Here is a 17219-nt window from a genome sequence, read left to right on the forward strand (position 1 = left end):
TATAGGAACAAATCGGGAAGGCCCAGTCCAGTCGACCAGGTCTAGCTTCAGCACATCCAAGCGTACCCTGGGCCGCTTACCCGCCCATACCAGAGACGTAAGTAGTTTATCGAACTGCCAATACAGAGGGCTTGGCATTTCACAAAAAGTTCTGTAACATGTATAGGAATCTCTGAAGACGAATCCTCTTGCAGAGCGCGACTCTGCCCATAACTGACAGTGAGAGGGAGGTCCAAAAGTGTACTGAGGCGCAGAGACTAGCTATCACCCTACCCATATTTAAGGCATATTGTAGGTGAGGGGAGTGTCACCCTCATAACCATGTACTGAAACGACTGCCTCCCACTCCAGATCCATTCGTGGCAGCTCAGATATGGCCACAGACGACAGACCCGCCATAGGGAACAGTACCGTCCCCATCTGTTTATACGGAGCCCAGACACCCTACCAAAATCGTCCATCAGCTGCAATAAGAGAAGGACTGACCACTCCGTATCAGTAACCTACACCAGTGCATCATCGGCATATAGTGTCATTGCTCCAACCTGTGTCTCCTCGCGCCGGGCCACCAGCCAATAAACATGGCGGCTGCCATGTTAGTCAGGCAATTGCTCGGGGCCCAGCAATGCGGCTCAGCCCCTGCACGATTCGCTCCTCCCGCACATCCCCATCCACGAGACCCCCGTGACTACATTGCGCGGTCTGCGGAGCCCAGGGGCGACAGGATGGTGTAGGATTCCGGACACGGGCCCGCGAGCACTGCTTTAGTGAGTCCGAGTGGCCATCTTGCCGGCACGCCCCAAGGTGTTGAATTCTTTGATTGTGCCGCATGTAAGCTGTCGCAAAGGACTGATTACTTTTAGTGTTGGGAAGCTCAGACTGACTATCCGTCTGCTTTAGCCTTTTAGCTTCATTAAGGGCAGTAAAATCGGATGAAAAAGCCCTGCTTGCTGTCTTGAAAGGTTCTTGTGTGGGGGGCATTAACTAACTAAGAACCAGCACGGACAAAGCTAAAAGGTATACCTATTGAGAGAGAGAGATTTCTCCCTCAGCATGCATGAACATATGCAAAAAACGACCATTAAAGGCATTTATGCATACAGACCACCAAACTTGGAAGAGCACATAGACCAGCACAGACCATGTATACCACCTCCTGCATATAGATGGCATACAATCTGGTGTGCGTAGACATAGGTACCAGTGATTTCAAACTTTATTTCATTTTAATGTTTATCACCTCACCTAAAGAATCAACTTTTGAGGTGGTGCAACAGTGGAATATCAATGCTTAAGCACTCCTTTTGCATGACTTGGAACTTGAAGGGGCTTCACCTTGGTAATGAGTGGCCCTTAGTCTTCATTAAGTAATTCAAGATCTAAACTTTTAATTGAAACCAGAACCCTTTAAGCCCTTGCCTAAAATATATTTTTAGATAAAAAGCCATCCCTTACCATTATGTAATGGAGTTGTACAAGATATTGCAGGCCATTGGTATTGCTTGCCTGTTCAGTCTGAGCAACGATTTGAGTTGCTTATCCAGGTAAAATCAGCTTAAATGCCACTTAAGGCCAACCTGAGATTGCATGAGTTTTGCCTCTAAAATATGGCTCTTGTTAAAATGTAATTTTTTTTTTTTTTTTTTGTCTTAACAGGTCAGAAGATGAGCAACTGACTAATATTGTGGACAAGCTGTTTGTTTTGTTCGGTGTGGAAATCCTGAAGAAGATTCCAGGTCGGGTGTCAACTGAAGTAGATGCTCGGTAATTTTCTTGCTTCTTTGGGTGAAATAGTTACCACAAGTTAAGCGATGAAAATGGATTACAAACCACACATCTGGCACATACTACTCAGACATGCACACTACTGTGTACATGTTTCAGGGATGTGGAATTTTTAAAATCTATTTTGCCAAGGGACAAAGTGCTAATGAGAGCTACATGCCCTGAAAAATCCACTTGTCCCATTTCATCAACATGTAATGTGTTTATTTTGTTTTATTAAACCAATAACTATTCAGTGCTTCGTAATCGTGCTAAAGAAAAACTTGAAAAGCAGCTACATTATCCCTGTTATCCAAAAGTATAGAAATTGTATAGGGATACAGCAGTAAATGATTTTGCCTGGCAAGCTGCTCTGACTCATTGACAATACTTCAATAGTTAGAATAGATGTGGCCTCTTATGTCCACACACCTACTTTGTGCCTCCTGTTGTAAGCCAGCGATCAATAGCTCTGCTGGAGTCATATTCCTCGAAGTTGGGCCCTTCTATTTTAAGAAGCATTAGATCTTGGAGAACATCTTGATTTAACCGTGTTCTTAATGACATTCATTGCAGAAAACACACATTCAGCTTCTGCTGTATTCACACTAAATGTGAACATCTCCACAAGCCTTAAATATATTTAACTTAAAAGGTTTTGTTGCTAGCAGGGTGGAGTATGCAGGCAGTACAGGAATGCCCTTGGTTTGAAAGCTTTTCCTTAGGGGTTTTAAGTCCACAAAACTCCTACAATTGCCAGCCGCTCATCTGTGGTGAAAAGTACTTCAAAATGTTCAATTGCCTCGTATCAGAGAGCCCATATTTATACAGCTCCTCTACTCTCTGGCCATATCAAATGCCTGAAATCCTTGAACTGGCATGGACAGCAGTAGAATCATCACTTCCAGGTGCAACCTGCCCCTGGTGTAGAACCACTGCCTGCAGGTTTTGTTGTCTGGCTTCCAGAACCCTGATTTTGTTGGGTATCCATCAAATCTGTTTAATATCAGTGAAATGTGCAAAGTTTTCATCAATTCTTGAAATTTCTTTGGCATCTCTTTGCCTCTTAGGACTATACCATTAAAATGTGAAAATCAATTTCAAAGTTTCTTTAAACTGAAATAGAGGACTTGGATTTTACAGCGTCTAGAATCTCAAGCTGAAGTTTGAGCTACCTAGTAACAGTAGAAGAAAAGGAATGTCTTTCTTTAGAAGTGCTGCAACCCCTCCCTTAGATCCTAGCATAACTGCAGCACCTTCACAATTGACAGTTCTTAGTGATGGACCTGGATATTCTGTAGACCCAAATCTGCTAAATCGAAAGATAACCTTTGGATTTCTTTAGCTGTACCATCCAGAACACCATGAGCATGTTCAAGTGGAATAGGATCTACAAATAGAATGTAGGGTTTACCCTCATTGACTACTCTCACCAGGACAGTTTCCTGTTCAATGATGCCACTATCTGTGCTTCCATCAGCAGTATTGCAAATGAAGCGATAATTTGAAACTATTATTATTATTTTTTTTTTTTTTTTTTGATGTCCTGTCCAAGTACATCTGCCTCACATCTTACTAACTCTGAGGCTTTTTCACGGTTTGTATAATTTTCTCCTACAGCCATACCAGTGGTCTTCATAGCCTTAAATATTGTATCCCTGCCTGAGTGGCTTACCTGGTTTTGCAATTGGGTAAGCATCCCTGCTGTTTGTAGGATCCACAGGTCCCACTTATCTCCCCATTCCACCAACTTACTTCTACTGTACCTTAACTTTTAAGTCGAATACAATAGATTTTGCTTCAAATGAGCATTCTAAGCTACTCAAATCCTAGAGCCTGTTCATCAATCTGTTGCCTCAATCTCTCACACAAGTGTCATGGCAGCCTTTCAGTCAAAGAAAATCCTTCCCCAAGCAGGCACCCAAACAGAATGGTGCCTTTCACTAGGAATTCTTAATTAATAAAAAAAAAAAAATAATAATTCTACACATGCATGGTGTGAAATGGGGTTTTCTTGTATTGTGAATAACCTTTTCACAAGTGCATGCACACAGTACTGCTAGGATACTAGTATGTGGAGAAGCTGTGTGAAGCAAGATTTTATTTATTTGTCTCCTTGATACAGTCTTCAATAAGCAAATACAATGCCAAACTGTTCAACTCCAAATGTCGGGTAATGCAAAATACACAAGTTTACCAATCTGTTTCAACCAGGCTTTTTTTTTTTTTCTTTTTTCTCCTTCTGCTTTTCAAATTAATGAGAAACGTCATTGCCTGTTGACTGGGTGGTGTGGTCTGGACAAAACCTGTCTAAATTCTGCCCTGACTGCAAAAACAAATTCTAATGTTTGGGCTAATATCTGGTTTTGAACTGTTGCCTCCTGAGGAGAAAACCAGGCAGACTGTTTGGTGTGTGTTAAAATTGGTGCAAAAAACACTATCTTGCATGACTTTGTAGATGGAGGGTGCAGTGCCAGGCCTCCCAATTTGGGCCAGGAACTCAACACTTCAAAAGGGCTTACTCTGATGGCATAAAGGTGTGGGCGCGTGTGATTTTTTTTCGTTTTTTATTCAGACCCAGAGTGTCTGAATATGTCCTGTAATACTTCTAAAAATGTTCTTCTCAAGGCCCTCCACACCCAGGACAAAAACCAAGCCAAAACTTTCACACATCATGCTGAGGAGCCTCACTCTGCAGTTCAAATTTAAGTGGAATTTCTGCTCCATGGCTAGTATGGTCCTGAGGGTACAGTTGTTTGATCATTTAGCCACATGAAGAGGGCTCGCCATTTGGGACAGTCCATTGTTCAAGCACAAAATATCCCTGCCAGAGACCTCTCCGGCTCCAGAGGTCTAGCTTTGACACAGATGGCTAACTAAGGTCGACTTAGCACAGAGATGGAGTCCTTAGTCTGAGTATAGGCTCCAGCTTGACTCCAAACAACCCTGTCTGCTAAAGACAAAGGCGAGAAGCCTGACCTACAGCAAACTATGACTTAACTTGACCCAGGGTCTGGCCACATCCTCACCCTGCCTCCTTATGGCCAATCCCATAATTGCCACCTGACTGACTTGTCCCTGCTCAGTCCATTCACACATACTCTGACCAAGCCGTCTTTAAAGACCACTCAGATGGATACTATAATCTGTGACCATGAATGGTATCCCCTCCGATCCAGTTAGGATACTTGCGCTCTCCCGATTTTGACGGGGATAAGAGTTACTACGGGTCTCCGAGGTTGTAGTATTAGTCCGCAGTCGCTGACCAAGGATAATGGGCAGTAATACCCAGCATGCATAAAAATGGGTTAAAGATTCTTTGCAAAGCAAAAGCAGGGTAATCTTTATCCTTAATCAGTCCCCAGTAGATAGATCTCTGGATTCCTTATCTTAACCATTAACCTGAGCCATACAATGAAGAAGGTCCATGTCAGACTAACACACCCACTCGTCCCCCCTCTCCCCCACCTGCCAGTCTCCAACATGCATTCCCCTTCTCTAACCTAATGCTTTTATGATAATACTTTGTGTGTATTATCATTTTTTGATACTTTATTGCTTGAAATATGCAAGGCTAAACGAAACAACTTAAAGCACAGCTTAATGCGTTTCTTTTTGCAATTTTATGTAATCCCACTTCTATTCAGTTACATTTATGCATGCTCTTCATATTTATGATGTACAGTTTGAGATTAGTGTAAGTATAGAATACTGTATCAGTGTTAAGAGAGCATGGATTTCCCTATTAATTAGATAAATCCTATCTCTGCCTGTATGATGATGTTAGGGGTGACTACCTTAAGGCTGTCAGGTCTAACTTTTTGCCTGCCTCTCTCCACTTTTGGGATACTGTTTTTGCTGGTTTTTAGACTCTGCGCACTTTACCACTGCTAACCAGTGCTAAAGTGCATATGCTCTCTCCCTTTAAACATGGTAACTTTGGATCATACCTGATTGAACTATTTAATCTACTTATAAGAACCTAGTAATGTGCACTACAGGTGCCTAGGGCCTGTAGATTAAAGGCTACTAGTGGATCTGCAGCACTGGTTGTGCCACCCACTCAAATAGCCCCCTTACCCTTGTCTCAGGCTTGCCATTGCAAGACCTGGGTGTGCAGTTTCACTGCCACCCCGACTTGGCATTTAAAAGTACTTGCCAAGCCTAGAACTCCCCTTTTTCTACATATAAGTCACCCATAGTGTGTGCCCTAGGTAACCCCTAGAGCAGGGTGCTGTGTAGGTAAAAGGCAGGACATGTACCTATGTAGTTATATGTCCTGGTAGTGTAAAACTCCTAAATTCGTTTTTACACTACTGTGAGGCCTGCTCCCTTTATAGGCTACCATTGGGGCTGCCCTCATACACTGTTGAAGTGGCAGCTGCTGATCTGAAAGGAGCAGGAAGGTCATATTTAGTATGGCCAGAATGGTAATACAAAATCCTGCTGACTGGTGAAGTCGGATTTAATATTACTATTCTAGAAATGCCACTTTTAGAAAGTGAGCATTTCTTTGCACTTAAATCTTTCTGTGCCTTACAATCCACGTCTGGCTGGGCTTGGTTGACAGCTCCTTGTGCATTCACTCAGACACACCCCAAACACAGGGTACTCAGCCTCACTTGCATACATCTGCATTTTGAATGGGTCTTCCTGGGCTGGGAGGGTGGAGGGCCTGCTCTCACACAAAGGACTGGCACACCCCCTACTGGGACCCTGGCAGACAGGATTGAACTGGATGGGGACCTGGTGCACTTCTTAGCCACTCTTTGAAGTCTCCCCCACTTCAAAGGCACATTTGGGTATAAAACGGGGCCTCTGCCCTACCTCATCAGACACTTGCTGGAGAAGAAACCTGAACCAGAAACTACATCCTGCCAAGAAGAACTGCCTGGCTGCTCAAAGGACTCACCTGCCTGCTTTCTACAAAGGACTGCTGCCTTGCTGTTGCCCTGCTGCCTTGCTGAACTCTTGTCTGGCTGTGAAAGTGCTCTCCAAGGGCTTGGATAGAGCTTGCCTCCTGTTCCCTGAAGTCTCAGGACCATAAGCTTCTCTTTTTCACTTGGACGCTCCGTGCGCCGAAAATTTCGACGCACAACTTGTTCCGCGGCGAGGAAAAACGCCGCACACCGAAGCTGATCGGCGCGACGCTCTGGGGACGACCGAAAATCCGACGCACGGCTTCGCAAGGATAATGCCGCCTGACCTCTAGAGGAGAAATCGTCGCGAAGCCTGCCGTGAGATCGTAATTTTGACGCGCAGACCGACGCGCAGCCGGAGAACAAGCAGGAAAATCCACGCACAGACCCAGGACATCTGGTAATCCCCGCGATCCACAGAAAGACTGTCCGCGCGCCGGAAAACGACGCACTACTTCCCCGCGTGGAAAATAACGACGCAAGTCCGTGTGTGCTGAGGAGAAATCGACGCACACACCCTTTTTCCACGCACCTCTTCCTTTGTGGCCCTCTGAGGAGATTTTGCCACTCCAAACCAGGTACTTGTGCTTGAAAGAGACTTTGTTTATATTCTAAAGACTTAAGACACTTTATATCACTTTTCAGTGATATCTCTACAATTTCCCATTGCAACTTTATTCTTTGTGACCTACAATTATCCTGATAAATATTATATATATTTTTCTAAACACTGTGTGGTGTATTTTTGTGGTGCTATATGGTGGTATTGTATGATTTATTGCACAAATACTTTACACATTGCCTTCTAAGTTAAGCCTGACTGCTCGTGCCAAGCTACCAGAGGGTGGGCACAGGATAATCTTGGATTGTGTGTGACTTACCCTGACTAGAGTGAGGGCTTTTGCTTGGACAGGGGGTAACCTGACTGCCAACCCAAAACCCCATTTCTAACAGATGTCAATTCAGACATACAAGCCGGGGGATGAACTAAAGACCACAGGGTCCAACTCCATTTTGAACAGGTGGAGACAGCACTTTTCTCTTGACTTTGGGGTCTGTCCTTATCATTCCTAGAACCCATGAAAGTGTCCAGTTACTCAATGCCATTGAAAAGACACCTAATGTGAGATAAATTGGCAGCAAGTGTCTGATCTGTTTCAAGATAAAAAAAAATATATATAGCCAAAACAGTGTGGTCTAAATTGTTGTATTTTAATCTTTGTTTATGAGAATGCACCTTAGACAGTCATCTTGATTCACATTGGTTATGTGAGGAATTCCAAAGGTGCTGTGAGAAATTTCCATCTTAAAAATATATATATTGCCCAACATTTCTCAGGAGAGGTCCTTCTCCCAAGATTATTGCACAAGATAGTGCAAGAGATGCTGCCCCATCGCACTTAAAGCTATCGAGCAGAGTCATGGATGAGAGTAGCTGATGTGATGCATGTTTGCCTTTTGCAGGGTACACAGCCTCCAGGACCACTGATAATTACAGCTTCGAGCTGTAATAGAGTATGCAGTGTGCTGATTCTCCCTAAAACTTGTGAGGCAAGTTATACTACTCCATGCTGTCCTAGCATAGCACATTGATGTGGGCGTCTGGTTTTTAGACATCTTTTTAACTATGCTATACATTTAAATTTTATTCTTGTTGCTGACCGCATGCATTTGTGCTGTTCTGTTGATGAGAATGCTAAGCATTAGGAAGAGCCTGCTGAAATAAACGCTTTTTAGTTTGTGTTTTTCTAGTGCAATTTCTGTGTGATTATGTGAAGACTGAAATAGGTTTGTTTCCATCCCTTGATCCCGGTTTAGGGACTGTTGTTAACCCAAAATCATTGATGCCACTTCAACTGTATATTGGGTGAGGTTCTGCAGTGACTGCAAGAACCTGACTTTAGCATTCAAGAGTTGGTGCATTGAACTAAGTTCACTTGCATCCACCTGTGGATGTGAAAACAAACTTTGTTGCGTAAACCGTCTTTGGCTCAGCACTACAGTGTCCCTCAGTCTCGAACCCCTTTAATCAAGAGTTCCCCCTTAACTCTCCGGTTCATGTGTATTTACTATTCTAAAATTGCAATACCAGTTACCTGTTGACATCTGTATGGAGTTCAAGATGGGTTGACTTGTGAACAATGCATGAATTCTGAGGTAGCCTTCAATCTGAGACAGTCTTAAAGTTCACTTAAAAACCTCCTAAGCTAAATCTTTGTGACTGTTCTGCATTAGTGTACAGAAGTGAGATGGAAGCAAGTATCTGTTCCCAATGTCAATATAGCTTGAACAGAAATTAATGAATTCCTTTTGTCTGCAGATTGCACACTTGACAAACTGGATTAGAAAAATCTATAAAGTAGGGAGTTTATCTAAAAGCATGTGTTAATTTCAAATTGTTTGTCTATATTTTGGTTTACCCCCATGTCTCTCTAGTGTGTAATTTCACAATTTTCCTTTGCCTCCCATTTTAGGCTGTCTTTTGATACAGAGGGGATGATTCAGAGGGCCAGGACTCTCATAAAACTCTATGAAGAAGCTGGTATTGACAAGGAACGAATCCTCATCAAGCTGTCATCAACCTGGGAGGGAATCCAGGCAGGAAAGTAAGCAGTGGTCTTTCTGAAACTTACCACTCAACTTGTGTTAGAGCCTTCTGAAAGACACTATACGTATTTATAGCTGAATATAAAATAACACCCGCTACTGTATTAATTCTACATTTTTGTGTAGAATTGCTACTGGGGACTTTAAACACTTCTAGAACAGAAGTTACTGTATCCTTGAAAACCAATCCAAGTAGAAACGTTTCAAACCTACTTTTGAATCCAGTTTCCCCACCATGTTACTTGAGCTGCATACCTTTCTTCTGATGGATCCCAAAGTGTGCTAGCTGTATTAAAATTTTAACTGCTCTCTTCCAGAGTTAGCTGGCTTGCTGTTTTATTTTTGTTTTTGTGCATGCTACTTTATTATTCATTCTCATTGAGTATCATTTGCTTTAAAAGTGGGGCCCATAACTTGTAGTAATACTCTTGAACATGAAACTGTTTTTCAGAATTCTGGAGAAGGAACATGGTATCCACTGCAACATGACCTTGCTCTTCTCCTTTGCTCAGGCTGTGGCTTGTGCGGAGGCTGGAGTAACCCTGATCTCTCCTTTTGTGGGTCGTATCCTGGATTGGCATGTGGCAAACTCTGGAAAGACAAAGTATGATCCTTCTGAGGATCCAGGTAGGGCAGCTGTCAGCTCTCATAGTTGTGTGGTGTGTGGTGTGTGGTGTGTGGTGTGTTTTTTTTTTTTTTTTTTTTTTTTTTTTTTTTTTGTTTTTTTTTTTGTCAAAGTAAAACTGGTCCATAGTTTGAGGCATACTGTAGGAGTGCCCAGTGAACTTTGTATAAAATATGGTAAGATTTGTGTTCTAGATTATTGTAATATTTGCCCCAGCCATGAATATGCAGAATCAATGGCTCTCGAAACTTGGACAGCTGGTAAAACTTACATCTATACAGTAAGCCCTATTTGTCAATTCCCTCTCCTGACTGTCATTCTGTATAGCTTGTAAAAAGAAATTATTTCCTAAGGGGCATTTTACCTCTGTCTTCAAAATGCTTAAAAAAAAAACTTTTACAATACCTGTTCACTTTACCTGGAAAGCGGTTGGAATATTACTTACCTGTGAACTGTAATGGGCTGTAAGCACAAAATGGCAGTCTAAAGCTAGCATACGTCACCTCATGCAGGAAATATTTGTTTATGGATTTAGACATAATGGCCATGAAAGGACTAGAAGTAAGTAACTTTCTTTTGTCGTTGGAGTCTCTTAAATATCCATACTCAATAGAAGTGAGCAGCAAGTTAAACACCACTGTGCTTCGAAGAGATCGAAAGCATATTGGTGGGAGTAAGGGGGGGGTGGCAACAAGTAAACCAAACACATTTGTAGAGATGCCTGAACCACAAGGTTGTTGGTTCTGAGGTTAGTTTGCTTTGAAGATGGCATACCCATACAGACAATGCCATTGTAAGGCAATAACAATTTTTTGACTTCCTGATATCCCTTTCTTTATCTAGGAAGGATTGAAGTTTTCTTAACATCCAGTGTGTGAAGCAAACTGTCTGCCAGAGTAGAACCGTCCTGAAAAAATGTTGAAAGGAAAAGCTTTAATTATGTGAAAATCTGAAGTGACTTTGGGAAAGAAGGACTGATGAACCTTATTCACTGGGTTCCACAGTGCAAAGTTTGAAGCTGACTAATCCTTCTGGCTTTCATAATGGCCACAAGGAAATCTACTTTCTGTGCCAGGTGATCGTAACCTGGCTTATGAACTCTAGCAATACAGACCTTCATATCTGACCGAAGATTGCATGACTATCTTAGAGGTCCTCCCACTAGAATGTCTTATTTATTGAAACAGCAGTATTGCATTTTGTGAAGCAAAACAAAATTGATCATGCCAAGGAGATGCTGTATTCAATCTTTATTTAGTGAAGTCTGATGCAGCTTTCCTCCGTAAAGGTACACCCTGCTACCAGAATAGTTTAGAGGAAAAACCTTTCTGAAACCTTTTCAGAATTCAGGTAGTCAAGATCTTTCTAGAAGATATTAAGGTTTACCCCTCCTTCGGAAGACTTTCTCCTTCCGGGGAGTTGAATGTGATCCTTTTTATAAGGCATCTCGGCTTATTTCCTGAAGACTGCTTTTCTGGTGACTGTTACTTCTGCCCATAGATTTAGAGAAATTCAAACCCTATGTTTTTTACAACCAAGGGGAAAGGGCTTTGCATTGCCTTGATTTAAAGAGTTCCAAAGGTTTATCTCGATAAAACTAAAGATATTAGGCAGTTTGACAGTCTGTTTAATTATGGTCTTGTAGAAATTGTCTTGACTCCTTCTAAACATTTTTTATTTTTTCCTTCCTTATTTTACTGTGTTACAGTAATGCCAACACATTTTTGCACGGTAGGCCCAAAACTCATTATACAAGAGGAGGGACACTACTGCAACTCTATTACAAAACACTTCCATTATAGATATTTGTGAAGTGCCCACTTGCAGGTCCATACTTTAATATGACACCATTGCCTTGACACAGATTATGGAGGGGATGCCAAGGTAGGAAAAGCTGAGTGGGGGGGGGGGGGGAAGTACTAGGGCTCTTGTAGTGAGGCCGCTGCGGCTTGCACCACCAGTTACCCCAGACATTGCTGCCAATATCAGTACTAACCCAACTAACCATGAGACTCCTATGAGTGCAACAAATCAGACTATTCTAGGCCCCAAAAGCTATAGATTAGCTTGGGATGTAGGTATTGCTTATTTTTCATGTATAGTGTATTGACAAGCACAACTGTTTATCTGTAACTTTAGCAGCACCACCATGTATGTAGCAGACTGTCATAAGTGCCAATGTTGGCGATTAAGTCCTGGTGCTGATCACTGGAAGCCATTGGCTCAAATTAAGCACTTGGGCAAGCCTCTCTTCGTAATCTGTTTGGATAGTGCACCACAGGATTTTCCATTGCCTTTATAGCAATAGGCTTGCTAGTCTGAGTGCGCTTTTTTTTTTTTTTTTTTTTTTTCTCCCTCTAATGAGTATCACCCTAGCAGAGAAAGTTTAACTGAAATCCTAGTTCTTTTCCAGGGGAATCTTCATTATAGTCCTAACCAACCCTCCTCCCTATTACTGCTCGGTTACCATATGATTCATCATCTCTGGAAAAAAGTGGCTCAATTGCCATCTACGGGGTATGATGCGATACTGGAGGTGATGTGTACCTTAAATGAGCAGCACAGTTTTCTCCCAGCCCTCTCAATTCAGCTTGTATGGCTTTATTCCTAATGGCTCAACCTTCCTTTAAAAATGGGTCTGAAGGTTTGTGAAATTGCTTTTTAGATCACAAGGTTTCCTTTAGTGAATGTATGCATTTTAAAAATAGTTAACTTTCTTTAAAGTAGATACTCCGATTGTCAAATTTTAGCCTGATACAGGGTGTACTAACAGTATATTTAACAACTTGTTTTTTTATTTTAATGGGTATTTAGTTAACATGCCATTTAAAAAAAGAAAAGTGCTCTGATATCCTGCGTATGACTGGTAGAGTGCTTATGAAGATTCCCCTAGAGAACTAAGTTTTCATGTAAGGTTACTTTGAGCATAAGAACCATTCATTTTTAAATGCTTTTTTCTTTATTTTAAAAAGGAATAGTCATCTCTATTTTAGAATTCCCACTGAGAGTTAAACTTATCTTTTTGAACTTGTTATAAAAGGTTTTAAAGCAATACTGACCTTCAATATACCATGGCCATCGATGTGGCATCTGACATTTCTTCATTCCAGGCTGATGCTTAATGAATCTCTGCAGCTTTCATTTTTTATTTTTTTTAACCTGAAGCTGAAAAATCCTGCTCTAATTAGGAGAATATAATGTCTATCAAAACAGAGTATCTGAAGCCTGTTTGTCTGCCATTGCTTTTTTCCTTGCCACCTCTTATGTCCACTACTATGGCTTATCCTAAAAGCCACCTTGCTAGTACAATGCATTCATGAGTTTCTTTTTTGGTTTCCAATTGCACAAAATGGCCTGGTCAAACTGCAGATGCTGTTAGGTTCGACTTCTCATACATAGACCTGAATGGCTGAAACCAAAGGCCTTCAGATTTCAATGCAGATCATACCTTTGAAAGGCATATTCCTCCGCAATGACAGAGTTGATCACCAGAATACATCTTCTCATACTCTGCTCACCTCGCAGATGATGGTTAGTTTTCAATAATATTGTGCTTTAGTTCAATTATTAAACTGTGCTCTGGAGTCTGTACAGAACTAACTGCATCCTGAACACAAATGGTGGTAACTAACTGGATTTAAAAAGCATAAAACGTCAGTGCTGCTTATCATACTAACATTTAGTACCCATTATTTGAAACCATCACTTCCAAATCGGATTATTCTTACTTATCAAAGAACATTTTTTTTTTTTTTTTTTTTTTGTTTGTTTTATTTTTATTTGACACTGTTTGTGAAAAGTTTGAAATCATTGCATCTAGAAATGTGTAGGGCTGGAGGATCGATAAAACAAACTGACCGAGAGGTAGATATTGACGTTTAAGATGAGTTCACTGTAGTCTTTTGGAAATATGACCATGGCACAATTAGTCAGCATTTTTGCTGACCTTAACAGTAGTGTGATCCCACTGGAACGGCCAGATGAACAGCATAGCCTACTATAACAACTTCGATGTACACATCTTTCTGTGCTCAATCCTTTAACTTTCTGTGAAAGACCTTCCTCACTTGGTGATTTAAGGTGCTGATGATTCTCTAAAGAAATGGGGGTTTCTCATTCTTACACCGGTGTCTTAACCAGATCACACTTGCCCTGCATCATCTGAACTCCCTGAATTAGAACTGGTCCCCTTGTTTACGGCTCATAAGCATGCTAATCGTTGGGCCTGCTGATATTAGTTAAATTTCAAATTGAAGTGTTGAACAGGAGTTTCTGTATTTGTAATTTAAATATCTTCCACAGAAGGAAGTGGCATCTATTCTGCCCAAACCCTACATTGTAGTTGTAGGCACTCCATGAAAATGAACTGACAAAAGGCATGGGCTTTTATTTATTTATATACTTTTTTATTTTTTTTTCTTCATTTTACAGGAGTTCAAAGTGTGACTGCAATTTACAATTATTACAAAAAATTTGGGTATAAAACCATTGTGATGGGCGCTTCCTTCCGAAACATTGGAGAAATCAAAGCACTGGCTGGTTGTGATTACCTCACTATCTCACCCAAACTTCTTGGAGAACTTAGCAAGGATGACAGCAAGCTTACTCCAAAACTCTCAATAGAAGAAGGTAATACTTACATTTGCTGCTCTTATAAACACTTCGAACCATACTGTGTGAAAAAGTCTTTCTTGATTTATCCTTAGTGTGTGTTATTTAAAAAAAATATATATATATATTTTAATACTGCATGACAGTAAACGTAACTTCATGTTCGATGGCATCTGTCGCTGTAGATACGCATGTTTTGCATAGCTCGCCATCTGGTGTTGGGTCGGAGTGTTACAAGTTGTTTTTCTTCGAAGAAGTCTTTCGAGTCACGGGACCGAGTGACTCCTCCTTTTGTCTCCATTGCGCATGGGCGTCGACTCCATCTTCGATTGTTTTTTTTTTTCCGCCATCGGGTTCGGACGTGTTCCTGTCGCTCCGAGTTTCGGAATGGAAAAACAGCTAAATTTCGGAAAATTTTCGTCGGTATTGTTGCGTTCGGGATCGGCGTGTTAGAATCAACACCGCATCGAAGAGCTCCGGAGCCCTTCGGGGTAGTTTTCGATCCCCGTCGGGGCCTGCTCGGCCCGACCGCGTGTAGAAGAACGCCGATGGAACGGACCCCGTTCCGTTTCTGTCCCAAATGCCACAAAAAATACCCCTATTCAGACCAACACTTGGTCTGTAACCTGTGCCTGTCACCTGAGCACAGTGAAGACACTTGCGAGGCCTGTCGTGCGTTCCGGTCCCGAAAAACACTCCGAGACCGTCGAGCCAGAAGACTTCAAATGGCGTCCACGCCGACAGCGCACAGAGAGTTCGAGGTACAGGAAGAGGAAGAAACCTTTTCGATACACGAATCGGACTCCGAGTAATTCGACGATCCACGAACCGTGAGTAAGACGTCGAAAACCACTCATAAGAAGATTGTCAAGGCCCAGGGGACGCCACTGCCACCAGGCCATGGCTCCACCCATAAATTCGGTGACCGACCGTCGGCACCGAAAAAGGCCCAATCAGTGCCGAGACCGTCCAACTCCGGTCGAGACACCGGCACGCAGCCTTCTCGGGACCGAGAAAGTGCTGGAGACATACATCAACACCGAGATAGCGGTGTAGACACGGCTCGACGCCGAGACAGCGGCACCGATTAAGATCGACGCCGAGATGTTTCGACTCCGAAAAAGAAAAAAGCCACCTCGGAGCCGAAAAAAGATGCAGACCGGGTTTCGGTGCCGAAACAACCTGCAACCGACCCAGTTTCAGGCTCTTATACCGAAGAGCAATCGATGACCTCCCAAATGCGAAAGCATAGGTTTGAGGAAGACCTGCAATCCACCGATGTAGACCATACGCAGAAACGTATTTTTATACAGCAGGGGACAGGAAAGATAACGACCCTTCCCCCTATTAGGAGAAAGAGAAGACTGGAATTTCAAACTGACCAAACACCACAAACAAAAATGGTGAAAAGGGTTACTCCGCCACCCTCTCCTCCACCTATAATTCACGTCTCGCCAGCACAAACTCCATCACATTCCCCGGCTCACACCACCATGAGCCAAGGTGACCAGGATCAGGACGCATGGGACTTATACGACGCCCCTGTGTCAGATAACAGTCCGGAGGCATACCCTACAAAGCCACCACCACCACCAGAAGACAGTACTGCATATTCTCAGGTGGTGGCTAGAGCAGCACAATTCCACAATGTAAGCCTCCACTCAGAACAAGTCGAGGATGACTTTCTATTCAACACCCTCTCTGCCACCCACAGCTCCTACCAAAGCCTGCCTATGCTCCCTGGTATGCTTCGGCACGCAAATGACATCTTTAAGGAGCCGGTCAAAAGTAGGGCAATCACACCAAGGGTGGAAAAAAAGTATAAAGCGCCTCCTACAGACCCTATTTTCATAACTTCGCAGCTGCCACCAGATTCTGTCGTTGTAGGAGCAGCTAGGAAAAGGGCCAACTCCCACACATCTGGGGACGCACCACCCCCAGATAAGGAAAGCCGCAAGTTTGATGCAGCTGGAAAGAGTCGCAGCACAAGCTGCAAACCAGTGGCGCATCGCTAACTCACAGGCACTTCTTGCGCGCTATGACAGAGCCCATTGGGATGAGATGCAACATCTCATTGAACATCTACCCAAAGACCTACAAAAGAGGGCAAAGCAAGTGGTTGAAGAAGGACAGAACATTTCAAACAACCAGATACGCTCCTCCATGGACGCAGCCGACACAGCTGCAAGAACAATAAATACATCTGTGACCATCAGAAGGCATGCATGGCTACGAACGTCTGGGTTTAAACCAGAGATTCAGCAGGCAGTTCTCAATATGCCATTCAACGAAAAAGAACTGTTCGGTCCAGAAGTGGACACGGCGATTTGAGAAACTTAAAAAGGACACGGACACTGCTAAAGCCATGGGCGCACTCTACTCCCCGCAGAGCAGAGGAAATTACAGCACCTTCCGCAAAACACCCTTTAGAGGGGGGTTTCGGGGTCAGGCCACACAAGCCAGCACCTCACAGGCAACACCATCCAGTTACCAGGGACAGTACAGGGGAGGCTTTCGGGGCCAATCTAGAGGAGGGCAATTCCCTAGGAATAGGGGAAAATTTCAAAGCCCCAAAACCCCTACAACTAAGCAGTGACTCACATGTCACTCACCCCCTCCACACAACACCAGTGGGGGGAAGAATAGGTCATTATTACAAAGCATGGGAGGAAATCACTACAGACACTTGGGTT

General features: G+C 42.8%; 1 protein-coding gene across 1 annotated transcript in view; it reads left to right on the top strand.

Annotated features, from left to right (window-relative positions):
• The window catches only part of TALDO1 (transaldolase 1), a 72660-nt gene that overhangs the window by 17552 nt on the left and 37889 nt on the right, over positions 1-17219 (top strand). Inside the window, exons 3-6 of the mRNA XM_069223099.1 lie at positions 1657-1764; positions 9158-9289; positions 9742-9917; positions 14347-14544. Coding sequence (XP_069079200.1) covers positions 1657-1764; positions 9158-9289; positions 9742-9917; positions 14347-14544 — 614 coding nt within the window. The remainder of the gene's footprint in view (positions 1-1656; positions 1765-9157; positions 9290-9741; positions 9918-14346; positions 14545-17219) is intronic.

Source organism: Pleurodeles waltl, chromosome 3_1, assembly GCF_031143425.1.
Source record: "Pleurodeles waltl isolate 20211129_DDA chromosome 3_1, aPleWal1.hap1.20221129, whole genome shotgun sequence".
Taxonomy (NCBI): domain Eukaryota; kingdom Metazoa; phylum Chordata; class Amphibia; order Caudata; family Salamandridae; genus Pleurodeles; species Pleurodeles waltl.